At 39.0% G+C, this 27,064-nt stretch overlaps 3 protein-coding genes across 7 annotated transcripts; 1 reads left to right on the top strand and 2 right to left on the bottom strand.

The window, feature by feature from the left end:
* Positions 1 to 34: 34 nt before the first annotated feature.
* On the bottom strand, positions 35 to 9,479 carry LOC122838893 (transcriptional regulator QRICH1-like). Of its 5 annotated transcripts, none has more exons than XM_044129926.1 (12): positions 9,326 to 9,479; positions 8,341 to 8,631; positions 7,261 to 7,344; positions 7,025 to 7,165; positions 6,033 to 6,755; positions 5,758 to 5,935; positions 5,469 to 5,623; positions 5,051 to 5,165; positions 4,768 to 4,876; positions 4,457 to 4,605; positions 3,498 to 3,588; positions 35 to 1,180 (listed from the first exon to the last, which is right to left on the bottom strand). In XM_044129926.1, the coding sequence occupies exons 2-12, from the start codon at positions 8,593 to 8,595 to the stop codon at positions 994 to 996; spliced, it is 2,187 nt and encodes a 728-aa protein (XP_043985861.1). In that variant the 5' UTR covers positions 8,596 to 8,631; positions 9,326 to 9,479; the 3' UTR covers positions 35 to 993. The 5 variants fall into 5 exon arrangements, with proteins under 5 accessions (XP_043985861.1, XP_043985888.1, XP_043985871.1 ...); XM_044129953.1 differs by having other exon boundaries at positions 9,193 to 9,442; XM_044129936.1 differs by having other exon boundaries at positions 9,234 to 9,442.
* Positions 9,480 to 10,687: 1,208 nt separating this feature from the next.
* On the bottom strand, positions 10,688 to 18,679 carry qars1 (glutaminyl-tRNA synthetase 1). Its single transcript, XM_044114978.1, has 23 exons — positions 18,478 to 18,679; positions 18,075 to 18,225; positions 17,864 to 17,973; positions 16,740 to 16,815; positions 16,593 to 16,657; positions 16,462 to 16,515; positions 16,283 to 16,346; positions 16,121 to 16,195; positions 15,667 to 15,752; positions 15,482 to 15,568; positions 15,306 to 15,405; positions 14,780 to 14,858; positions 14,461 to 14,700; positions 14,291 to 14,383; positions 14,055 to 14,192; positions 13,316 to 13,403; positions 13,070 to 13,216; positions 12,719 to 12,820; positions 12,536 to 12,628; positions 11,922 to 12,049; positions 11,769 to 11,835; positions 11,358 to 11,483; positions 10,688 to 11,240 (listed from the first exon to the last, which is right to left on the bottom strand). The coding sequence occupies exons 1-23, from the start codon at positions 18,586 to 18,588 to the stop codon at positions 11,190 to 11,192; spliced, it is 2,331 nt and encodes a 776-aa protein (XP_043970913.1). The 5' UTR covers positions 18,589 to 18,679; the 3' UTR covers positions 10,688 to 11,189.
* A 778-nt stretch (positions 18,680 to 19,457) lies between these two features.
* Positions 19,458 to 22,189, top strand: ogg1 (8-oxoguanine DNA glycosylase). The gene is made up of 7 exons (XM_044114963.1): positions 19,458 to 19,764; positions 20,083 to 20,378; positions 20,464 to 20,643; positions 21,096 to 21,274; positions 21,373 to 21,520; positions 21,595 to 21,644; positions 21,720 to 22,189. Exons 1-7 carry the CDS (start codon positions 19,655 to 19,657, stop codon positions 21,921 to 21,923), a joined length of 1,167 nt encoding a protein of 388 aa, XP_043970898.1. The 5' UTR covers positions 19,458 to 19,654; the 3' UTR covers positions 21,924 to 22,189.
* The last annotated feature ends 4,875 nt before the right edge of the window (positions 22,190 to 27,064 follow it).

Below are 27,064 nucleotides of genomic sequence, written 5' to 3'. Positions count from 1 at the left end.
CAGAGGTGACAACAGAAAGGCAGACACGGTGTAGTGGCTGTACAAAAAAGGTCATGTTTGAAAAACACACAGGCACTGCCATTCTCCTTAAATGACTGAATCCCATTACAGTTCATGGAGAAACTACTGGTACTATACATTATAGAACATATAGGGCTAACCCACTTTAAATCTTTTATGGAGTACAGGGGACATGATACATTAGATCCCTCTTTAGTCTTTGTGTTTGATGTCCTCAAGAGATAAAGGATTCAGCAGATGTCAGCATCCAAGTCCTCCCTTCGCCACATCTTCACCCTGTGGCAAGTGCTATTAGCTGCAGATTAGGCGGTGCCAGCCTTTTGCAATCAAATCCAGGGAGGATTTAAGTACTACTGTGATTTAATACCACCAAGCTCCAACAGAGGGTGCTCTTAAGCAAATAACCTCAAAAGCTCAGCATCTCCAAATAAGTAGGCTCAACCCAAACAAAATATCAGAAAAGAAAATGTATATAACTTAAAAGAATTTTTTATACCTAGTTTTTCTCTTTTTTTTTATACAGATATTCACTGTGAGACTCAACAGTGACCAAGGCAGACAAAGGAATAAAACAATAAATGGGAAAAGGAAAAGCAGCATAGTGTAGGCCAATCATGGTGAAAATTGGAAATATATTGCAGATTAAAACAGGTAAGAAAATTAACATTTTATCAGACTGTTGGTGAAGTGAACCAACAGTTAAAATAACTTTTAAATTAGCGTTTAGGTCCACTAAAAGATTATTAGACTCTACGTCCTTTGGCCATAACGAAGACAAAAAAGGGGACCCTCTCGAAGAGACAAATCTCCCTATATATTGATTTTTTAAGTGTATTTACAGTTCATGTCCAAGGTAGGCCGGCATGTGATATAAACTGGTACATGCCACCCCAAAAGAAAAGAAAATGAGGAGAGTGAGAAGAGCAAACTACTCATGACGAGCTTTCAAAGGCTTTCTTTCTTCAAGTCCAACTAGTGCACGCTCTCCGACATGTTAAGCGCGTCCTGGATTTCACGAACAGCAAGGATTCGGGCAAGCATCTGCTCCAGGTGCTCCCGGGGGATTGGTTGTGTTGAGTACCAAATGGGGCTGTTTGGAGCCACCACCGGCTCCGGGGTCAGGTAGAAGGTGTCGTTACGGCCTTTAGCACTCTGAGGACTGTACAAACACAACGGAAACAAGAGTGAGGATATTTTTTGGGTGTACTTATTTAAATGTCAAAAATTTCAGTCTCCCAATACAAACTGAAAGAAAACAGTTCCTAGTAGGAACGGAAAGAGGTGAGGAGGGAGGGCTTGACTTCATATATTACTATCCATCGTTCAGCTATTGCAGATATGTCTTAAATCTCTCAACATTTATATAAATCAAACTAAGCACAGCGAGGCAACAATCAATCTGCTATGTGCGAGAACCAGGTAATTTTCCCTCTAATTGGTGATATACATGTAAAATGCTTAGGGAAAAAAAAACATTTTTCTTCCTATTCATCAAAAATCAAAACTGAAAACGCTCATCTTACGCCTCTAAATATATATTTTGATGCACTATTTGAATGCAATTAGATTATTTATACTTTAGAGTAGAGGTCCCCAACCTTTTTATTACCGCGGACCGGTCAAGACTTGCCGCGTGGGGGGCAGGAGGAACCGTCATCTAATGCTTCTGCATGTTGGTGTTCCCGCTAAAGCCATTTTTTTTTGTCCCGATTTTCCCTTTACAACAATCTTACAACGTCCTGCAGTGTGTGGTGTGTTACGTGGTGATGTGTTGAATTTGCCAAATCTAAAATCGGGCATATTCAACATTGTCTTGGCCTGATTATTGCAGCCTGTGGGGTTTTCCCTGACTGGGAGCGAGAACACAGCCTGTTGAATGTGACAAGTAGCCAATCAGAAAGCGTGGTGACCTAAGCACGGAGAGGAATCCCAAACATGGCGCAACTGAGAGTCCGGTGGACATCGGAGGTGATATGTGAAAATGTTTATTATATGTAAAGATCATTTTTATATATGTTTACTATAGATACCATACTATATATGGTTATGTTTATTCAGTTAAAAATGTTAACTACAAAAAAACATAACTCGCATCCAAATCATAGTGCAGCAAATAGAGCGGATGCTCCTGCAGTCTTCTATCAAATGCCTTTTCTTTCTGTTACATCTTTTATCGCTTAAAATTAGTCCACAAACTATAACTACTGCTTCTATATGGTCATCCGTATTTAATTATTCTAGATTCACGTATGGCATTTTGGGGGTTTTACTGGATGTTCTTCTGGAACCACGATGTTCCTGAGTGGAATTGGTTCTTGTGTGGTGTGTTGCTCCTGCCGTGTGGCTGACACACAAACCGATCGGACCTGTTGCACTTTTATCGGCTCATGTCGTGTGTGGTCACAGAAGTTTGGAAAATCGGCCAACAATCCTTAAATTGTGCTGTGTGAAACAAACTTAAGACTCACAAGCTCCCCTCCTCTCATCTCGACCACTGCCCTCATGCTCCCTGGTCGCTATGGTAACGTTTACATATCCCTTCAAAATAAGATGTAGATGCGCCACAAAAACGAGCATTTTTGTGAAAATTTTAACTCGAAGTGTTGCTTATGCACAGGCTGCTTGGTCTCTACGCAGCGAAGCAGTTTGAAGGCTTCATTAACGAGCCAGTCACCATATCATGCAGACCGGGCTTGGACTTGGAATGTGGGAATCACCTACCGGGATAAATCCATTCTCCTGTCTCTTCAGGAAATGTGCATGCACAGCTGATATCTAGGGATACAGAAATACCTGGATTTCTGTATTCAGCTCCACTGAACAGAAAGCAACTGAGCTTATTCATATAAGCTCTCATTTATTGCTTTCATTCATCTTGGCATATGTAGATTTGGAACAACCCAAATCATTCAGCAAGAGCAACAATTCAGATAACAATTAATGATTGAACACAAGAGTGGATGGTGTATCTGCATTAACTGATGTTGATCACTTAACATATTGGAAATGTCAATTTTTCCAGCGTTTTAACATTAGTAAAAAACATGTAATCTCAAATATCAGTTATCCTCCAAACAGCTACATTACTATCAGATATCAACATTAGCCCCACTTTTTCCCCATTGCTGCATTCCTGATAGAACATGCAAACTTTAGTTTTAAATTTTAGACTTCAAGATGTAGAATTAGATTACATTTTCTGACCTTACAAAAATCCTAACTAAATAAGGTTCAGGTATTTAGGGTTCAATACATATTCATTTTAAAAGATGGAGAAGCCAGATTATTCAACATCAATCTTTTCTTTTTTTTTTTTCAGATTCTCAACAGCAATAATCTTGCAAATTAAGACACTTCTTCAGCGCAGAGTGCAGCATCTTCACACCCTTTCAATTACACCAACTAGTAATTTTACTTAATCATAGCAGCTCCTCTAAGAGAAACTAAATCTTATTAAGAAGTCGCTTCCTATTTACCATTTGAAGAGGTAGAAATCATAGAGCTTGATAGGGCAGCGCAGCGGGTTCTCAGGGTCCTCCAGCTGTTCCGAGTACATGTCATCTGTCACTGAATAAGAAGTAAAAACAGTCATCATTACTCTCAATGGAGAACTGCAACGCATCATTTCAGATTTTATCAGAAAGCACAAGGTGTGTGCAGCTTTTTCAGGTTCTACCTTGGCAAAAGAGACCATGCAAAAAAAAAAAAAAAAACTGAACAAAAACAATCAACAGTTGAGGAGGAGGATGTTTGTGTAAAAGCATTTTAAAAAATCTGACAAAATTCACAAATAATTTTGTGAATTTATTTGGTTTAGAGCTGATTACACATGTGAGCTCAATACATGTTTATCACAGAAGTTATTGCAATAAACAATAATATTGTTTTGAGACCATTTTCAAGTGATATAATGTTAATGGCATTATAATGCAAGAATACAGTCTTAAAGATGAATATACCTTCATTTCTAATGAACATTTGAAACTAGAACTTGAAGATATTTCATATAACCAAAATAAACAAAACAACAGCAACAAAAATTTTTTTTTTAAATATGAATAAAGAAAATTGTACTTCAAAAAAAAGTTGAGAACAAAGCACCCAACTTCTTGGATTTAATCAGAAAGAACAAATACAAGTTTTTCTACCAAAAATTTCTTTTAACAGAAAGAGAAAACAGTAAATTATGCAAATGGAAATTATTGAGCTTGCTTTAATTTATCATTGATCTATTTCTTGTGATAGGCCTACTGAGGACCTCATACATGAGTAAACATAATAAGCAGGATTTTTACACAGTCTACAAGAGAGTACTACTGAACTTTTAAAAAGAGTGAAAATCACACGAACATTTTTTAAGTCCACTGGTCAATAGTTTGAATTGAATCATATTATGCAATTATAAAAGGACTTCAACATCTGTTTATCCTCTTACCTTTCTGTCCTATGAACCTCTCCGCTGACTTTAGGTACCGTATGCTGGTGCTCTTGTCTTTGGGATTGTTGGGACTCTTCCTGGTGTGTCTCAACACCTTTGAAAAAGCCAATTTTAGATGCTGATCCACTGTTTTTAGGTGAAAATACCTGGAAAACAAACCAACATCAACAAATGAGGTAGACTACTAAAGATATACAGTAGACAAATGCTGATCGACATTTGATTATACATCATTAAATGGAGAAAATCCTTTTTGTTAATGAACTATCTGCAGAACCATCAGAATACTGGAGAGCTTTGAAACTCACTTTGTATTGAAGAACATGAGAGTTGTGAGCAGTGTTGATGGAGAATGAGCACCCAGCTGTTTACACTCCCACAGCATCTCCTCTGTTACATGACTGGGAATAACATACCCTGGGGAAAGAGTTAAAGAGCAGAATATGAAAAGCTGGTAGGTTTAGAAAACTGCTGCACATGCAGCTGGAACTCCTTGTAAAGGTTTGAAGGAACAGGTGTTTTTTAGGGAATTTATGCAGAGTAACACAGCAAATTCAAAAAAATAAAAAATAAATAGCTATATGGGTTTACCTAGAGGATGAACTGACGGCCTCCAGGGGTCCAAGATTAGATGAAGACAATGAGCAAAACGAGTATAGTACTGATCTGAGAAAATGTCGTCAACTCGACCGTTATCAAACAGATACTGCAGGAAGAAGAAAAAGAAGCAGATCATCAGTGGTGCCATTAACTTCTAGTCTATTGAATGCAAAGACAAATGAAACAAGCCCTAGAGTTCTATCAAAATGTCAAAATCCACTTTAGAAACTTCCATTTAGTTCCTGTTAGGAAGGCAGGAAAATTTAGTTTTAAGATTATTGGAACAAAATAATTTTTCCAACTTCAATTGTAAACTACGCAAATTAAAAGCTCTGAATTTCTATTCTGTGTTAACTAAAACCTGCTACAGATCAACAGAGAGTTTTGGGGATGAATGAGTGTAACTAACCTTTTGTATGCAGAGAAAAACATAATAAAGAACATCTGCCTCGTATGATTCTCCTTCAAGGCCCTGAGCCTCTGTTGTCATTAGAGACAGACCCATACAGAGCTCAGCCACGGCACACGACACCAGATCTTCCTGAAAACGGAGCGCCTGGCGTCCTGAAGCAACACATAAGGAAAAATACCAATTGAGAAAGGAACAGAAAATCCTTTACCATCCCACAATGGGGAAAGTTGTTCATACCAATTATTGTTTGTCACTTTAACTCTAAGTAAAATGCATGGTCTCTCACGGCCTATTGGAGCAAGTTTGTTCTGATCCGATTTGTCCAGCTCTGCATTTTTCCTCTGAGCCCAGAGCCGCCACACGTCCAGCCCCTCCTCTGGCTTCAGGGTTGCGGGCAGCAGCAGCTCCTGCACCTGCACTTGATGCTGACCTTGACCATCTACTTCTGCGACCACCGTCTGACCCTGACAACAACCAACCAAAAAAAAACAAAAAAAAAACAAAAACAACTTTCACTGAGCTGAAATGAAACACCTGCAGGATGAAAGATGCTGTTATTACCTGTAGCGGCTGTCCATCCTGCCCTGTCAGTCCCTGTGTGTGCAGCACCTGCTGCTGGGGGTCCCAGATAATGGATTGTGTGGCGTTGGAGTAGCCCTGCACAGCCACGGGAATGTGGATGTTTCCGTTCATCAGCTGGGCGGGGAAGAGCGTGTTTGCGGCCAGAGTGTGAACCACTTCCTCTTGGTTGCTCATCCCGGTGCTCGTTATGCTGGAAACCGCCTGCACAGTCTGACTTTGACTAGTAGGGCTTTTTAGCTTGTCGCTTTCAATGGTGACCTGGGTCGGCATTGTGGTCAATGTTGTAGTGTTTGTCCCTGTCACCTGCACCGTCCCGTAAGCTTCCTGGGGGATGGCAATGTGTGTGACCTGCTCACGGCCCCCAGACCCAGCAGGAGCAGAGTAAACAGGAATGGTCCAGGTCTCACCTGTGGGACTGGTGATCGTACCAGTAGCGCTGTAAAGGTGGGAACTATCTACAGTTAGGAGGTCTGGCCGCAGCGACACGTAGCTCTGCTGCTGCCCCTGACCTTGTGGGATCGCCAAGACTGTGGCTACCTGCTGACCAGGCAGGGCATACGACACAGTGATGGGCATGTCCACCTTACGCTTTTTAGCTGGCTGCAGGACTCCTGGTGCTTGGGATGCTGGCGACAGGGCCCCCACCGTCTGGATCTGGATCTGCTGCCCACCTGCCACAGCTGCCACCAGTTGGGCTTGCAGCTGAAACACACAAGGTCAGAAGTAATAATAAGTAAAAAATAAATAAATAAATAAAATTATAGTACACTACTGTGTTTTAGACTACTGTGCTATTACAAGATCTCATTGCAAACGCTCTAGCCATTATGTAAAAAAAAAACAAAAAACAAACAGAGAAAGAAAGAATACTAATTCAGAATCTAGACTTGCTGTGTGAATGAAGTCCCAACCTGTTTACTGCTTCATCTTGGTATATGCATCACTCCAGTACCAATAGTTTATGGACAAACCTGTTGCTGCTGTTCCTCTGTCAGTTCCCCAGGCTGAATCAGCTGTGCAGTTGTAACACCCTGGAGCTGCTGATGGGAACCAGCGGGCACCTGGAGAACCTGGCCAAGCATCTGACCCTGTTGCTGGCCTTGAATTTGCACCTGTGCATTATTATAAGCAGGACATTAAGCGGATCATGATATTATCAAACTGGATAAGATGACAAAACGTTTTTTCTTAAAATTCACATTCTGACCTGCACAATCTGTTGTTCTGCATTCTGTTGGACAGTCTGCTGTGATGCAGAGTCCTGCATCTGCTGCTGGACTTGCACCTGAACCTGAAACAGAGGACAAGGTTTTCATGTTTAAAAGAAGCATTCAAAACAAAATTACACATGTATATATTGCAGTCATTTTGGTTAAGGTTGTATTCCACATTAGAAATCACAGTGAACAAAAACTGAGCCAGGTGACTGCTTCAACACACCTGAATCAAATACAAATGTCATTAGCAGAAATCTGTATAATCAACATAGAATGAAATTGCAGACATTTTTCAACTATTTAATTCAGGTGTCCTGGACTAGAAAGGCATCTAAAAGTTTCAAATAACTTGCCCTTCATCTGAAAACCCTGAGATAAACAAATAAAGTTGTAGAGAATTTCTGCACTGCAGTAATTAAATAAACACCACTAAAATACTTCAAAGTAAGAAGCGATCAGGAATAAATAACTAATTAAATTGCAAAGTCAGGAGCACACACACAACATAATTCACTACTAGAGATGAAAATAAAATGTACATAAAACAGATAGAAAACAACGTAGTAGCAACATCAAGCTCCACCTGAGTCAAAAGGAGAGTCTTTAATATTTCTATATAAGAACTGAACTGAAATGGAAAAAGCAACTGCACACACACAATTACCTCTACTTAGATTAGAGCTCCAAACATTTAAAAGCATCTTATTTTTCAAGGTGTATCTTTTCTTGATTAGACTTGGTAAAAGATCTCCAAGATTAGACAAGGTGAGACTTAAATACTTCAAAACCCAAAAATAAAATCCAACAATCAGTGCTTTAGTAGCTAGGAAGTCAGGTGAAGCAAACAAATCTTACAGGGTATTATTTGTAACAAGTGTGTGCATCTATTGCCATGAAACCAAGCATGCAACCAATTCACAATTTGCATGCTTGTGTATGCAATATATGCATCATAATGAATGCACTTAGAATTCATGACACTATATATTATACATGCATGCAATTTATATATATATATAAACACATTTTTGAGTCTGCTTTGGGGGGTGTAGCACACAAACTTCATTTACCGGACATGCCAGCTCCAACAGCGACCCAGCCACTTCTGTACTGTCTGTATAGATGCAGTTGGTCTCTTGTTGGTAAACCATAGTCGCAGTGGTGGTTGTAGTGTCTCCACTTTGTTGGCTGAACTCCTGCAAAGCATCAGGACCTTTACTGGCCAAGGACTCCAGGAATTCCTTCATACGATGTTGGGGAATGCTCCGAGCTTTCTGTCTCACTAGCTCCTCATATGAGCTGCTGCTATCCATGGCATTATTCATAGCTGCAGAGTGTTATCCCTTAGATGAGATGGAAACCTGGAGCAAAAGATATAAAGCAAAAATTTGAATTTCAATTAAAACTATGATAAATAAAATAATTTAAAAAAAGATGACTACATTAAATTTATTCAACACCAGCTTCGGTCGGACGCAGTCAGAGCTAAATGACTGGTGATAGCACAGAGAGAGATTGTAATAGGAAAGGGTTAATTCCGGCTGAGTGTAAACGAGCTGGGACAAAAGCGCGGTCACTTTCCAAATCGAACGCAGCAGTCTTGGGTTGGCAACATATTCAGGATGAAACGGGCACGCTTAAAATTGGATTTATGCTACTGTAATGTTTACGGCTACCTGTCTGAACAGACCCCAACCAAGCTGTTGATTACACAACGCGCTAGGTTAGCCAGGTGCATTGCTAACTAGCCGCGTGTTGTTTGCAAAATAAAGCCAATCATTGTGTCGTTGGAAACAAGCGTTAAATCCAACAATTAAGATGGCAATTATCGATTCGCAATAGATTAAAGGTGTGTTCAAACCATCAGCTCTTGACAAACGATCCTACGTCAGTTTCGCTTTACTGTTTTTTTCTCTAATTACCTTAAAGCTAATAGGCTAGTATTAGCATGGATATTGGCTACCTGTCTCTAACAGCTCGAAGTTTAAGTCATCCACAATGGTTTTCCTCTAATAAGCTAGACGGCGCAATACTGTTGGTGTTTTTAGCAGCTACCTAATGGGTTGCTTTTTTCCGTTAGCTGTAGTTCTTCCTTTTTTCCCCACCAGACTCATATTCCACTGGGCGCCATCTTACAACAGCGTCCTCAAACCAATAGGCTACCGATTTGTAACTCTAGGGTGCTATCGCGATATTTCTGACAGATAACATCGCGAGAATTTTCAGTTGCTTTATAATCTGTTAAAGGCGACTCGTACAAGTAGAAAAGCAGACGGGATGGCGCAGATATCGTTCCACCTTAAAACACAATTCTTCCAGAGACACGCTCCTAGTGGCTCACTGGCATCTAAATCTATTAAGGTGGGGCCAGAGAGATGCACCGAATATTTAGTTGGGACTTCCGAAGCTCTGGGCAGGTGGGAGTTAATTCCCATGGATTTCAGTCTGGCATGGTGTTATCCCACGTTGTTTAATGTTTATTGTTTAATGTGCTTTTATTGCGGTCATATAAATCTCAACTTAAATGTATACTTGTCCATACGACCGTTATTCTGATGCCATACGTGATAAATTATTGTTTACATCAGTAGTAGTTGTACTATAATGCGGTTTTATGTACTGCTATAATGAGGATGAAGGTCGAAAGAGTGGGAAACTAGCTACATTTATCTATCCAAGAGTACAGAGTTTATAAGCTGCCTGAAAAAGTATTGAGTTAAAAGTATTATCCTTATTCAGATAAGCTTGGAAGAAGTGATGTAAAGCAGATGTCTTCATGTCCACTCCCTCCTTGAACCTATTCCATTTAAGTTTCAAAATTGATTTAAAATGAACACTTTAGCATTGATTTTTGTTCCCAATAGAGGTAAACATTGTAGCTGTTATTGTTAAACTCAGAACATCACGTAGTTAAAAATTTAGGTGCACTTAAGAAAAAATGTCAGGTACACGTTAGTCTACAGCCCCAAATTACATAATCATCTGGGTTTTCCCTCATTGTTTATTCTAGTAATCACTTCTGATTTTGAAGACATGGCTAAATTAATAACTGGCATAATAATGTCATTTGTGCTGCAGCAGGCAAAATTCTTACTCATTTACTGGAACTGTTCTTCATAATGTTTCCATGTCTGACTCCACCCTCAAAAAGATTTTTCCTTAAAGAATTTATAAGGTCACTATCTGAAGTTTGCTTTTTTTGTGAACAAAGGCTCAGCCTACCTTGGCATTAGTAAACAATCTCTCCCGTTGTACCTTGAGCAATTGAGAGTGAAAAGGTAACCCACTTTTTCATTAACATTTGGTTCATAAACCATTGAGCAATATTTTGGTAAGTATAAATATTGAAGTACCATCAGTGCATTACTGGCCATTTACATGGATATGGAAACATGCTCACTATATCATAAACGCAGACAGTTTTATCATATTAATTTTATTTTTTGCTGTACAAAGGACCCCTGTGAGTCTTAAAAACCACAAGATGGGGTGGTACCACCTCAGTTAGAAAAAATCAAATATGGCATTTGAGAGCATCCCTTTAAAACACCAGTCATAATAAAATTTCCTCAGGAAGTCCTTTTTTTTCCATCAAAGCTGCTTACAGGTACCCACATAACAGGTAGTCACTGCTGCAGCAAAAATAGGACACATAAATCTTGAAGGGGCTCTTAACACTGACTGGTAAAGCCGTAAGACAGACCAAAGAGCAGCCTCAGAGTTTGCTGCTTTCCTTACGAGCCAGTCACATTTCAAATATCAAGAGCTGATTAGAAATGTTTCAAGCAACAAGAAAAGGCATATAATTTAAAACAGATCTGTCTGTATCTTTGCTGAAGTTTCAACATAAGTGATACAAACACAGTGGTCGAGTATCTGAAGGTTCTGGGAATAAGTACAGCTTCTTTTTATTAATCAATCAGATCTTTCCTGGGTCTTCTTTGAGTGTGACAGTTCTGTTAAAAACAAGCTGAAATAGAAAGAAAAACCACATTACAGCATGTCTTACCACTAGAGTGTGTATGTGTTAAATATAGATCTAAAAGATATTTATAATTAGCTGCTAGCGATAAAAATAAAGCATTACCTTATCAGCTGAGCTGTCGGGGTCCAGAGAGAAGTAACCAACTCTCTCAAACTGGAATTTATCCAAAACTTTTGCATCCTTCACTGAGGTATCCACTAAGGCACTGCTGACCACCTCCAGGGAATTCTGGAGAAGACAATAAGAGATGATAAAACAGTAAACCATCTGAAACTTGTACAAGTATTCATATCCCTTGAACTACTACAAATATCGTCTTATCACATGCAAAACATTTACTGAATTTCAGTAGGATTTTATGTGAAAGACCAACGCAAAGTAGCATATTTGTGAAGCAGAAAGACAATTATACATGGTTTGGAATAAATCTAAAAAGTGCCCAGTGCATTTCCTGAATCAAACCTTGACCACTGAATGATGAAGATACATTTTTAAGTCTTGCCAAAGACTTACAGGGTTGATGTCACTCAGGAAGCCACCTGGCACTTCCGACGGATCCTCTGGGTGCTTGTGCAGGAAGCTACAAAGCGGGCGAGACTTCTCACTTAGTCGAGTTTTTAATCACAGGTTGTTAGTTGTGGATGGCAGTCGTCGTTTCTGACTTACAGTCTTTCATAGAGACGCACTTCACACACCAGCGGCTGGCTGACCCAGTGGATGAAAGCCTTTGGTTTCTCTGCAGTCTCTGAGCTGCAGCACGTCACTTCCAGCTCCACCACTTTACCCTGAGCGTCCTGAGAAGCAGAGAGGAATCGGATGACTTACTGAGTAATAACTTTATTGCAATGTGGTGATTTAACAGTTTATCCAAAACTAATGTTCACACTGAACAACCTAGGAAGCTAAAAATACTGGTAAAAAAAATCTGAAATATGTGCAGATATATTTGCTTATATCTACTTTTTAATTTTACACTTAATTATTTCATGGTAAAATTAATGCATACTTAATTGAGACTCATTGTGCCTTAAGTCTAATTATTCCACGTGATTTATAACACAGGTAAAGATATCTTAAAGAAATGCATTGAAAAACATGCACTAATGCAGTTTAAATATGTACCTGAGGCACCATGGTCCCAGCAGCACCCTGCGGCTGGTTTATCATAAATGGATTCACCTCATTCTTTCAAATTTAACTCCCTAAAAATGGTTTTGACTCAATGTTTCTTGAATTTATTGTATTACAGAGATATTAAATGAAATAACTTGGACATTTACCTTGATGACTTTCTGGACAGAGATGACATACCCAGCATGTCTCAAGCCAACCGGCTGTTCTGGAGTCAGACGCTTGTAACCTTTCTCCATTACCTGCAAAAAATTTTAAAAAAATCAATAAGTCCACAATGAAAGACTTCCACAAAAATATTGTTGGAGCTTTTTGTTTATCATCTTTCTAACCTCTCTGAAGTCGCTCTGTTCGATGAATATTGTGCATGTAAATGGAATGGTGTGGGCGCCTTTGGCCTCATTGGCAGGAAAGTTTGGTACCCTAACATCCATCTGTGAGTGAAGACAACAGCAGTCTGATTACTTAATGAGGTTAAACCTCCATCCATCCATCCATCCATTTTCTGACACCCTTATCCCTAGTGGGATCAGGAGGGGTGCTGTGCCCACCTCTAGCGAACATTTCGGGCGAGAGGCGGTGAGCACCCTGGACAGGTGGCGAGTCCATCGCAGTGAGTTTAAACTTAATAATATACAAATCTTTATCACATGTATTCTTTATTTGAAAGTAATTTAACAAACCTTTGTGTCTTTGGGGAGGTTTGTTATGGTGACCTTGAGGGGTTCCAGCACTGCCATAGCACGAGGAGCGGTGTCATTCAGGACGTCTCTCACACACGACTCCAGCAGATGAGGTTCTGTCGTTGTCTGGGAAACGGTTACACCAACCTGAAACAGAGGCAGTTACAATTACACAACAACATATTCCTTTACATTTAAATCATTGTTGTTCTGTGCAGCAGATCAAAATCCCTCCACTCTACATACACGTGCACAGAAGTTATTGATGGCCTCAGGGGGGAAACCTCTTCTCCTCAAAGCAGTCAGAGTGAAGAGTCTGGGGTCGTCCCAGTCTCTGCATAAGGACAAAAAAAATAAGATCAACAAGGTGTATGTGGAACAAAAATCAAACAAGCCTTTTAGTGTAATGCGGTGTTTGCTATATTATCCAGAATATAATAGTTTGACATGATTTATACTCATAACTTTCAATAACAAAAACCTCGAGTCTTAAATAATTCAACAAATTAAATACTCGGCAGATTTTTTATTGAGAAGAGTGTCTGTTGACATTTTGTTATGTACAGCACATCCTAAATAATGAAGAGTATATTTTTGTAACTTTCAGAAAAGAAGACCAACTGATTTTCTAAAGGCAGGTGGTGTTAGAATCCATCTACTATTTTGTCTTTTGTTCAAAGACAACTTTTATAAAAGCTTCTCTTTTCTGCAAAATATTTTATTAAATATCTGTAAGTCATGCAGATTTTATTTTTAATAAAAACTTGCCTTGCCTTCTTTCACAATAAGTTTTCAATTTTAACTGATATTGTTTTTATCCCTGTGACTATACACAAAAAAAATCCCTAGGTGTATGAGCGAATGTATTGCGAAAGTACGCCAAGGAAAAAAATCCCTTTGTTTTCCCTAAAGGGCTTGGTAAGAACCAGAGTGAAAAAAACCACATAAATTTAATCTTAACATAAATAAAGACTTGTTTTGTCACCTGACCACGCCAGTCTCAACAAGTTTGATAATTTTCCTCTTCGACACAACGGTGTAGGTGAGGTTCAAGCGGCCATATTCCCACTGAACGGGGCAGTACAAATCCAGAGCGTTACACAACCAGTAATACGAGGAACGCCTGAAAACGTTTAGCAAAAAGCAGAAAAACTTGATCAAACCGATGCCTTCAAACCAAAGCCAAGAGCAGTTACATACAGATTGAACATCTTGATATACCTGGCTTGAAACTCTTTGGTACACAGAGAATGGGTGATGTTTTCAATAGAGTCACACAGGCAGTGTGTGTAGTCATAGGTAGGGTAAATACACCTGAAAAGGAAGATATACCAAAAAGTTAATGATTGAAACTAAGTTAAAGAAATAAAAACTAAAACGTGTTTCCTTACCATTCGTCTCCTGTTCGGTGATGAGGCGTGTACTTGATTCGATAAGCCACAGGATCCATCTTCCCATCCTCCATGACCATCTTCATCCGGAGCGTGGCCTCTCCCTCGGCGAACATGCCCTTCTTCATTCTCTCAAACAACACCAGAGACTCTTCAACAGGTCGATCCCTCCATGGAGACGGAGGAACGTTGTGGCCTTTCAGCTCCTCACCCTTCTGATGGCACACATACGCATGGCCCCTGATGACAGACAGAATGATCAGAAATCCAGCTGTCCGTCAAAGTACACTCCCTACGTATTTACTCGACCCCCGCTTACCTGCGGATCAGATCAATGGCGAGGTCATAGAGTTTCTGGAAGTTGTCTGACGCGTGTGTGACATCGTACGGTGTGTAACCTGTGAGGTACAGCTGCACTGATTAGGAGCCGGTTTATAATACAAGGATCGCACATAAAAGTCATTTAAAAATCTCCTGCTTTTCCAGATCTCAACTACGCATGGTCTGAGTCACTGTTAGCAATTAAAAAATACAAAATACAAAGATCACTGTGGTCAGGGCTTTAAGTATGGAACATGAAAAAAATCATGGAGTGATTAACAGGAAGAAAGGCAAAGAAGCAAGACCTACAAACAAGCATGAAAGGAAGTGTTGACACAACAAAGAGTTGCAACAAGATCGGGAATAAAGTGTAAAGTTTTTCCATACACTGATTTTTTTTAATCATATTTATTTAGACCCGGAGAATACTTAAATCACATCTCAGACTTTTTAGAATGGTGGAGGAATTCTGATACATGCATCATGTTTACACTACAATCAGATAAAACATCATTTAAACCCACCCAGCCATTCCACCATGTCCTTGATGGCAGTGAAGTACTTCTCCTCCTCCTTCTCAGGATTGGTGTCATCATACCTTAGGAAACAAATCCCATTGTTTGCCTGCAGAAAGAGTTCAGATTCAGAGAAAACTTCTTCACAGAAAATAGCAAACGGATTTTAAATTAGGCAAATGTACCTTGGCGTAACCAAAGTTGAAATTAATGGCTTTAGCATGTCCAATATGAAGAATACCGTTGGGCTCAGGTGGAAAACGGGTACGGATCTGAAGCAGTAAAAGCAGGCAAAGATCAGTCACTCAGATCATTTAATATGAAGACTTTTCATTTTATGTTGATATTTTAACTTTCTTAGAGTCCATACCTGTCCACCTGTGAACTCAATATGTTTCTGAAGGAGATCCATTGTTTTTGGAGTCACAACATAACCCTCGGTTTTGTAGTTTTCTCCTGAAAACAACAAAAGTAAAAGGTCAAACTATAATTAAATTACCCTGTGTTACATTGGTTAATGTTACCAATATGCAGAAAATACCTTAATGCATCAGAGAGATTTAACTGGTTTCTAAGAAATATAATCTGTGAATGTGAAAGATGTGACTTTTCTGTGCAGATGATCAATTATTATCAGAGAACATAAAATAGTTTATTCAATCTCAATATGGTGCAGTTTACTGTGTTGCAATGTGTCCAGACTACTACAGTACAATAATACAGTCATAGTCATACAGAGACATGCTAATGCTAATGTTGACAACAAGAACAGCAATAGACAAAAAGATGCTACTTCATCTAAATGCTAAGAGTTTTCTTCTCACCTGGTTTATGAAACTTCAGTGCTTCTCCTCTGAGCTGCTCCATTAGAGATCTTCCTTCCACAAAATTTCCATCACCTTAATAAATAAACAAACAAACAAAAAAACCACAAGTTCAAATAAAAAACTGTTCAATGCACTTTTGTCTGCTTTGCTGCAGCTCACCATCCAATGTCCCCTCCTCTTTCTTCGCCTTCACGTCATTCTCTGCCACCTTTGCTTTCTGTGGCTGCATAACAAAGCATGAAGAATGTAGCGGTTACAAAGAGCCAGAAAACATAACAGGAAGCAGCTCAGATGAGAGCAGTTTAAACTTTCCCTCACATATGTAATAGCTGTCTTACCTTGGGTTTCTTCTCTAGATCCGCCTCCGTCTTGGGTCCGAGAAGGTGCAGAACCTTTAAAACCAGAGGTAATGTGTAACGTCACCTGTACGTATTTAATTAAAGCAAACTCACTCCTCCTCCATGTATACCTGCACATCCACCTCGTTTTTGATCACCTTCCCGTCGGCCCACTTTAGAGCTGAGCGTGCTTCTCCTGCAACAAATAAAAAGACATTCCGTCTGTCTGTTCTGCTGAAATTGGCTGTGATAATATTTAACCAAATGTGAGATCATACCCATTAGCAATCCCATGTTGAAGCGATACCTCTCCATTAGCAGCTGCTCCTTGTGCTTCTTGATGACAGACTCAACCTGCACAACATCAACATCCACTGTCACTCAACACACCATGGCTGGTGCACATTGTGAGAGGTTTATACCATTTTACAATAGTAATGCATACCTCCCCGTGTTTTTCATACAATCACAAATTATAGTGCATTTAGTGAGAGTTTATGTGATCAACCAACTCAAACTACTGTGTTTGTAAATTGTTTACTGTGTAAATCTAAAGTGGAAGTATTGAGACAGTTATCAAATGTATTTGCAAGTAAAAATATTAAAGTTTTAGACCATTTCTCTTTGTGAATCAGCTCGGGCTCAGTGAGGCTGGATGGAAAGTATCTAAGCATTACATTTCCTACCACAGATTATCAGTTGGACTTTAACTAGGACATTCTAATAAATGCAATAAAACTATTACAATAATCTATTGAGGAACAGGAAATGACAACGGCAGGCTTTGGAAGTCAATAGCACAATAAATGTGGCCTGTAAACAGCATGTGTTGCCAATATAATTTAATTGATTTTATGAGACGGTCCAGAGATTGCTATTATATTGATAGGTAAGGATGTGCATTTTTTATTAGCTTACATCATGTACAGACTATGCTTCTGAGAATTGTGTGTTTAATTTTAGTTTCTAAATGCTATCTTAAAAACTGGAATGGTAATTTCTAAACTATATTGTGGTAATTAATTTATTTTTTTGTTTTATTTTTCTTGTCCAGACAATCAGGACTACTTGATTTAAATCACTAAAATTCTTTTAGTAACTCTCTGGCTGCATGTTTAGGGTTTTGGTAATGCTGCAAAAATGCTAATTAAATGACTCTTTGAGGTAATTGATCCTGTGAATGTATTTAGAAGCACTGGTAAATGAGGCTCAACACAAATACACACTACAAATTTCAAGTGTTTATTTGTAAAAACCTTTGAAAATATTTTTTTACTTCCGCTTCTAGGCAATGGTTTGTGTTGGGTGTAACGTAATGTGATAATATGTCAAAAATGCTAAGAGTGCATGACTGCATATGTGAGGCATTTTGCTTCAGAGCAGTGGGAGACTATGCACTTACTGCATCCTCAATCTGCTCTGGTGTTATGACCACACCTACACCACATGCTTCATCAAATTCCTTCTGACTGATTGGATCCTCAGGATGACTTTTGACAAAGTCTAAAGCAGCTGCAAAAATATAGATAACGTGAGAAAGCAGTCAACATCAACCTAAGGTTTATTATTAAGTTCTGTTTTCATCGTACATATCAAATGTTGTAAGAAATTACCTGCCAGCTGTAGTTCTGTACAGATTTTCCTCTGAGCGATGCAGTCTGACAGAAATACCAGGCGTTTGTTGTCTTTAAGACGAGAGGCCATACTGTACAGCAAAGTGCCCATGGCTTTGTCCACTCCAGATGCCCCATTGACACGCTGAGCCTGTCAAAAACAGTTTTAAAATTTTTTTATCAAATTTGTTTCCTTTTCTCCAGCTCTGTTACAGTTAAAAATAGCAGTCGAAATAAGAGAAAGGACTCAATCCAAATTAAATAATGTGGAAAATATAAGCTTAACTATAGAAAATTTAAAGCGAAAGTGGTATTTAAGCTTGATGTTTATTGCTTAGCAAGTTTCAAAATGAGTCAATATGCGGAGCAGCGAAATATCCCAGCTGCACCAGTGAGCTACTACCTGAATAATCCCCTCCTTTAGTGCCAAACTCAAAGTTTCATTTTTCAGTGTCTCCTTCGCCTTCTGCTCGCTGAGCCCAATCGAGGTGAAAAGTGTCAAAGTATCAGCCATGAGTCCACTTTAGAAACCGGAACCACCACAGATACAACGCTGCCGCACACTGTCCGTCTCCTCAGAGAAAGAGCGAAAGAGAGACTTCCTGTCTAAGGCAAACCAAAAATATTACGCTAGAAAATTATTAGCCAATAGGACACAAACCCCACACATGGAATTGACCAATTGTAAATGATCTTTGCTTACAGTGTAAGCCTATTAACCAATCAGCTGTTTATTGACATCAGCGAGGGAGGGACTTCCAGAATTAGAGTAACGTTGCATCAGATTGATAGTTCAGTCTCTATTTAGCAGAAATTTTAACATAATCAAATTTTATTACGTGAGAGATCATTTTAAAAACAAAAAGCGCTCTTTTTTATTGTATTTTTTTTTTACATGTGTGAATATTTCCATCGCAGAGTAACTTATTTTCTGACCGTCATTTTCTGTGTTAACTCTGTGAAAGTTTTGACGGCTCCTTCAGCTGGCTCCGCTCCATTTATCAGCCGGCGAGGAAACCGGTACTCAATCTAAGCAAATTTAGGGCTGTGAAAATCTGGTCCAAACTGCATGCAAAATATTTGTGCACCTCCTGAGCCCAGAATTCATAAAGTTCATCATATTCACTTTGTTCAATTACTGACTGTAGATAACCTCATAGTTTTGCTGCTGAAGACTGCTGCTGACATTTTAGTGCCATATATCACTTCCAACTTTGAGAGATCTATGGGAGTACATGTCACAGCAGGGCTGTGGCAGCAAAAGAGGAAACAAATAACTATTAAATCAACTGGTGGTAATTGTGTGCCTTTTATCTTCTGGCCTAATCGGTGTGTGATCTTCAAATATTTAGGGTGAGACCATCTCCCACCTGCTTCCACCTCTATCTAGGATAGAAACTCCTCCCTCAAAACTAGTCACCCGGAGATTTTGCCGGTTGACGGGTAAAGAGTGAATCCACCATATAACTATGTGTACAGTCGCTATTCATTTCTCTGCAGGTTGTATGCCGACAAATCAATGCGTTTTTACTACAGATCGTTTATCAATCAGTAAAGGCACCTTTTAGCTCCAAACAAGTATGGCCAGACATGCGGTGTTGTCTTCAGGGGCCAAATTGTGGCGATCTTTGCCATGCGCGAAGTCGGAGTTGCGACTGGAGCTCACCCTTGCTTGTGGACAAACTTTCCGGTGAGTGTTTACAGATAAATCATAGTATTCAGTGGTGTCAAACTCCAGTCCTCGAGGGCCGCTGTCCTGCAACTTTTAGATGTGCCTCTGCTGCACCACACCTGAATAGAATAATTAGGTCATTAGCAAGGCTCTGGAGAAGTGATCTGCACAAGGAGGAGGCAATTACATTTCATTCTAGTGTTTTGTACGTCACATCTAAAAACTGCCGGACACCGGCCCTTGAGGACTGGAGTTTGACACCTGTGTATTAAATAAACTGGAAGTTGTGCGTATTCCTGTGTTTTTCCATTTAAGCATCATTTAATTAATTCACAGCTGGAGAGAAACTGCAGAGGGGCACTGGACTGGAGTCATAGGGGGGCGTGTTTGGACCCTGACTCAAACAGAAGACACTCTTTGGTACTACGTGTACACAAACCAGAGTGGAGCTGGTGGAGAAAACAGCTCAGAAGACTCTCTGAGGGGAGAGTCTGTCACTGCCTCACACCACTCTGAGGTGGAAGCAGAGATGCTGAGAGACTACTTCCAGTTGCATGTGAAGCTAGGGGATCTATACAAGGAGTGGGGTGCGGCAGATTCTCACTTCAAGAGGATTTCTGACATCTTTACAGGTTAATGTGCTTGTTCATGTATGCATATTGCTGTTTCACAGTGAATTGAACCAGATCTAAAATGTACTGTTTGGTGTTTCTGCAGGTGTGCGGATGTTGCGTCAGGACCCCACAGAATGCCTTTTTTCCTTCATTTGCACTTCCAACAACCACATCTCTCGTATTCAGGGCATGGTGGAGAGATTGTGTCAGGCTCTGGGGAGCCCTCTCTGTCAGCTGGATCAAACCTCCTACCATGACTTTCCGACACTGTCCGCAATGGCAGGTGCATGAAACTTTGCATTAGGATTTGCACGCCCTTTACAGGATTGGCCAAGTCTCTTTACACCCGTACAAATAATATTATTTTCAAACACATCAATTTGCAGATAAAACAGAAAAAAGTCTGTTTTATTAGAGTGGAACTTTTTCATGTTAATCACAAACTTCAAGGTATAAAGTGAAAGGAAAATTGTATTATTTCAACATTTTTTCCCCCAAAAAAGAAATTAGGATTAGGTTTATGTGGTGTGTAAAAGTACAAGGTGTGTAACTAATTTTTCAAGCCACTGTTGAACTACGGCATATTTTATTTTTCATGAAAGGCTATTGTTGGTTCTTTTATTGTGGTACATTTTGTCTGATGTACCCACATTTAGTACTTCATAATGTCCTTTTCAGCAGCTTTCTCTTTTTCACAGTTTCCTATTTCATATATGCTGCTCTTGTGATCGGCAGACAGCGGTGTAGAGGAACGTCTCAGGGATCTGGGCTTTGGCTACAGAGCTCGGTTCCTTCAGCAGAGTGCTAAGCAGATCCTGGACACACATGGGCCCCAGTGGCTTGTTGGTTTACGAAACGTCCCGTATCTGGAGGCCCGTGATTCTCTCCGAACCCTCCCTGGAGTTGGCACCAAAGTAAGACAGAATGCAAACATGTTAGATCCTTACATTTTATTGATATTAATTTGGAGAGCAGATGTTAAGACGTGAAGTAATAATAGTATTTTTTGTAGGTGGCAGACTGTGTTTGTCTGATGTGTCTGGATAAGTGTGAGGCTGTTCCTGTGGACACACATGTTTGGCAGATCGCTAAGCGGGACTATAAGTACACTTCTGATAACAGACAAAAGACCCTCACAGAAAAAGTTCACAGAGATATAGGTCTGCTTTTCCACACTTTGTTGAAGTTCTCCTCCTACAAAAACTAAATATCTAATGATTTTTTTTCTCTGCAGGGGATTTTTTCAGAAAGCTGTGGGGGCCATATGCAGGTTGGGCCCATTCGGTAAGTATTATCATCCACTATGTTTCCATCTCTTTCACTGTGGATCTGCTGCTACCACTTATTTGCCTCTCTTAGGTTTTATTCTGTGCTGATCTCAAGAAGTTTCAGAACCTCAAAGAAATGACAAGTTTAAAGCAGCCAAAAAGCGAAGAAGGGCATGAAGGAGAGTGTAAGGGACTAAAAATAAAGAGAGGGTTTGATTTGCATCAAAAAAAGAAGAAACCCAAGTCGGAACGTCAGAAGAAGGCAAAGATCTCCATCAAGACAGAAGAGGCGTGAAACCACAGATCTGTGATCAGAGCAAACAAGGATGCACTGGACTTATTGTTTACAAGCTTCATGGAAATTGGTTCATGGTTATATGATTTCTTTTTTTTAATCTGAGGATTAATACTATAAAATTACTTTGTGCTCTTTTATGACTTTAGAACTATAAAACGGTGTACAGTGTGGATTGAGATTTGAGATGTAAAGTGCCTTATATTATTGTCATTGTTTTCTATGAAGAGGATCTTTATAAATAAATAGAATTTAATTTAATTAAATGTTCTCAACTCAAATGTTCAAAAAGTTTTGGAAATAGACTGTAAAGAGAATTAAATCCTTTTTAAATGTGCTGTAATTGGCCTCTAGATGGCAGCACAGATTGATCTCTATTATTACAGAGAGTCCATGTGGTTTATCCAGCTTTTTGACACTTTCATTGGATGAATTGTCTCTGCCAGCTTCCTTGGCTAATCGCTTTAAGAACAATCTATGGTGTTTGAAGGCATGTTGGAAACGCCCACAGGATGCCACAGCAGTGGGTGTTTCTTCAGAACATTCCCTGGAGCAGAGTAGTATTTCCCTGGATCAGAGTAGTGTTAGCTAAAAAAAAATATCCTTGCTGGGTGTTTTGATGTCCATATGTTTATCTATAGGCACTTTCAGACTGTGTCAGCTGATCTTTTTATAGCAGGGGTTGCAGTTATCTGCTGTCAGTGCTCAGGGCTGCTGTGACTGTCTCTGGTGACAGCATGACCGTCTAGGAGGTTTGATGTCCATGTGAAGGAATGACAGAGCTACTTTTTAGTTTCCTTCTTATAAGGACTCTTTTTAGATCTGCACGGCCATCAGGCTCTAATGTGAGAAATGTTTTTTGACGTGCCTTCGAGCAAGTGGAGGCCTATGTGTGTGGCTGTTTCATCTGTGGATGTGTGTGTTGTACATCCACTGTTTTATTTTTGTGGAGTAGAGTGCAGCCATGCGAGTTAATGAGAATGTGACTCAGCTTTCATCCCCGCTCCACTTCAGCTGGGCAGAAGCTGCGTCTCTGCTTCAGGCAGAGTCACTGTGGAGATAAAAATTAAAAAAAGAGAAGGGGGATAGGTCAGTGTGTGCAGAAGGTAGGGACAGTGATGTTGGTGAGGGCACAAAGGACAGCAAAACAACAATGGTCTGTGCATTATGTAAGACGTGTGTCTTGACATTTGATGTACCCTCAGGGGTGATTCAGTTAAAAAGACATCTTACTGTGCCTACTTTCTATAACTTGCTGCTGCCTACAAACACTTGGAGGCACTACAATCAGAGATTCTGTAAAATGGAAAGATCTCCATCAATATCCAGAAGTTGATAGCAGTTTGGATGGGAATGTTTTGTTGTAGTTTTCTTGAAAGTGGGTCATATGCAAAAATGGACCTTTCAAAAAATTTATTTTAAAATGTATTTTGGTTAGCAGTATGCATAAGGGTTAGGCTTCAGTGAAAATATACTTTAACTTGGTGAAAAATAAAAGTGTTTAAGTTTTATATAGATCTTTTTAAAAATCTTTTTGTTGCATCTTTCCTAACACTAGAGATATTTTAGCACTAATAGCAAATGTTTGTTTAGTGTTTATGTTTTAGTTATTCTAAATACATCAGAACATTTCTGATATTACATTATTATTATTATCCATCCATCCATTTTCTGTACACCCTTGTCCCTTCGAGGACTCAGGAGGGGTGCTGGTGCCTATCTTCAGCTAACGTTCCGGGCGAGAGGCAGGGTACATCAGTTGCCAGTCTGTCGCAGGGCAACATAGACACAGACAGGACACACAACCATGCACACACACAGGCCTGTGGGAGGAAGTTGGAGTGCCCGAAGAGAACCCACCCTTGCCGACAAACCAAATGACAGTCAAGAAGAGAGAACCCACCCATGCACAGCGAGACCATGCAAACTCTGTGTAGAAAGACCCCGGTCCTGAAATCAAACCCAGGACCTTCTTGCTGCAAGGCAACAGCTCTATTATTATTATTATTATTATTATTATTATTATTATTATTGCTAAAAAAGTATTTTCAGTACATAAGTTAAATGTAAAATTGTGTGGGAAGAAGTTTAAACTTATTAAATTATGTTCTGCCTATTTTTCTTTATCACTAAGGTTAATATTAAGATGTAGTATCAAGCCTCAAGATGTTAAAATACTCTATTCACAATACAAATGTTACATTCAAGTGCAGATGAAAGCTTTCTTTTCTTTAAGAAAAACTAATCTTTATTTATTTTTTTGTCTGACACAGTAGTTTTCAATAAGATTGAAAGAAATGTCACAATTAATGATGTAATGAGTGACTTCACTCTACCAATAAAAGGACCAGTCTCTGTTTTGTGTCTTCTGTTTACACAGCAGTGCCATGTGTTTTCATTTGACAGTAAGACAGACAAAAACCTTAAGAGCGATGTCAGTTCATCTTAGATGTGGTGAAATTTAACACTTCCACAGGCAGCTGTGATGAAGTCCGACAGAACAGGGAGGTGGTCCCCACATGGAGGTCTCATTGGGGCCCAAAGATGGGGTGCTTTGTTCCGCAGGATGAAGGGAAACCACAAAGTGAAAGACTGAGAGCACAGAGCTGCCAAGGATCTTTCAGATCTCAAACTGTTCTGACTCTGAAGTGTGTAGATGGTTGCTCGCAAAGCTGCTCTTAATAAAAGCAGCTTATTTTGTCAAAAAAAGATAATAATATACACCACCTGAAGAGGCCCTCGCTTTTCAACCAAGGATTAAGATTCAATAGCTCATATTTTTAAGGAGGATGGTTGAGTTTGAACCAGCTAAACTTCAGTTCAAATTAACTCTTTGAGCCCAAAAAATAAAGGGGCCTCAGGCCTACCCACAGCAAACAGAATAACTAAAGAGTTGTATGCAAAAAGGTGTAAAATGATTTGAAAAAGTATAAACTGTGAGAAAATAATATTACTGAGACCGGAAAATCTGAAACATAGCTGTTACACACATACACATCAAATAAAAAGCCACGTATACCTTTTGTTCTCACTGTCTGAAGATAAATCAGACTTAACTTCTTTTGTTCTATGTCAGTTAGACTAACCAAAATTATTTCTGTATGCTAAGTGCAACAAAAATGAGTGAATATGTCAAAGATTTATTAATGTTTTTAAAAACAGAAATTTACATACATTTTCTCTGTATTAGCAGGTTTTGCCTTTAAACTGTATTACTTGGGTCAGACATTTTGTGTTTCCTTCCACAAATTTCTCAAGGGTTTCTTTGAAAAATATTTGAAATATAAACCAATTTTCTCACCACCAGCAATGGATTCTGAATCATATATATACCACTAAAGATGGTACTCTAAAATATAAAGCTGAATTATCCCATGATGTATATTTAGCGAAATACAAGTTATGCCTGATTTAATTTTAGAAAAATTACATTGAAAAGATTGTCTTTTTTTCCAATATATGCAGACAAATCGCTCCCGATTCGTTTGATTTCTTAAGAATGTGGACTTTTTTTCTAACACAGTATCTCTAGTTAGGTAATTCTTCAAATATTTAGGATGGCAAGAGAAAGAAAATCATGCCAAGAGGAAAGGTCAACATCCTGCAGGCTCAGTAATCTCAATGACTGTTAGATGAAGAAACATACAAATTTATATACTTGAAATCAAAACTTGAACACTCAATAAAAGATTAGACAACAATCTTATTAGCATTTTATTACTCATGATTGAAAGCAAAGAAATGAAGGCGTTAAACAAAGCACGTCTTTAAATAAACCATTTTTTTGGTATTTGACATATCTGGGACTTTATTTTTCTTAGTTTTAGATTTATTTTGTAACATAGGGTGATTTATCCTCAAATTCTACATTTCAAAATGTCATTTTTAAAATAAATGTTTCTCAATGATATTGAAAATCATTAAAAATCTCCTGTCAGTAAGCTGTTCTAAACAATTTTCTTCTTATTAGAACCAGCCACCTCTTTAACACCCTTTTACTCTAATCTTGTTACAGCTGTCAACACTCCTCTCATGTTACGGTTTGTCTTAAAGAAAAAGCGAAACAAAAAGGTCTTTCGCATTTTTTAAATTAACAGCCATTTCTGGCATTAAATCTTTTGCCAACGTGTTGTTAATCAAGGGGATATAATGTTAGTCATAATCTATGGACAATAATGTGATTACCATCCAAAAGTGTTCCCGTTCCACCTGTTCAAAGCCTCCAGTGACCCCTGCAGGCTCAGTAGTATTTTAATGGCCTTAAGACAATCCTCTGAGCCACCCAGGTTATTTTAGGACTCAGCTCGATGGTCCAGTCGGTTTGATGAAAGTGAAGAATACAAGAAAGAACTTTAGGAGTCATTCGGGAATTATTCCTGTTTGTAGTCTGGTTCTGAATCTACGCCCACGACCATTGTCAGATGGTGTCTGTGTTTAGCCTTAATCAGAGCAAAGCTGCTGCCTTCAGCGTGTCCAGACAAGAAAATGTAGAAGTTATTGTAAAAGCAGAAGCGCTCAGACGAAACATGACAGAATGGCTTTCAGCCAAGGTGCAGCATGAGGAAACTCTATCAGTTTGGCTCAAGGTGGCTTGTTCTCGCGCTACACACCCGGAATGGGGTGTAGCACAGCAGAGTGAGAGTATTGTTTCATGCACTGGACACTGGACTCATCTTACTGTCCTTGTGGCTGTGGCACAAACAATCCCTCATTCAAGATACTGGGTAGACTTTTCAGTTAAATCAATCAAAATTTAATAAAATACTAAGTCTTTCTATTTGCTTTGATATTTCATAGTACATCTTCATAATAATAATAATATTAAAAATAATAATAATAATAATAATAATAATAATAATAATAATAATAATAATAATAATAATAATAATAGTGATAGTGAAACATCTAATACAAATACATGGGCTAGATCAAAATTGGGTGCCTTCCCTAACAAACATTAATTCACACAACAACATCACACATCACCATGGCATTAGAATTAAGACTAGCTAGCTCTACTGGATATAAATTGTTCTTATTTAGTCAAGACAAAAGCTTCCAACCAAAAAACAAGCTGTCACATTTACACGCCCCCGGTGACATTTACATATGGCAAATGAATAGAGTTCATTTGAGTCCAT

Source organism: Gambusia affinis, linkage group LG01, assembly GCF_019740435.1.
Source record: "Gambusia affinis linkage group LG01, SWU_Gaff_1.0, whole genome shotgun sequence".
Lineage (NCBI taxonomy): Eukaryota > Metazoa > Chordata > Actinopteri > Cyprinodontiformes > Poeciliidae > Gambusia > Gambusia affinis.
This window is presented reverse-complemented; position numbering and strand designations above follow the sequence as displayed.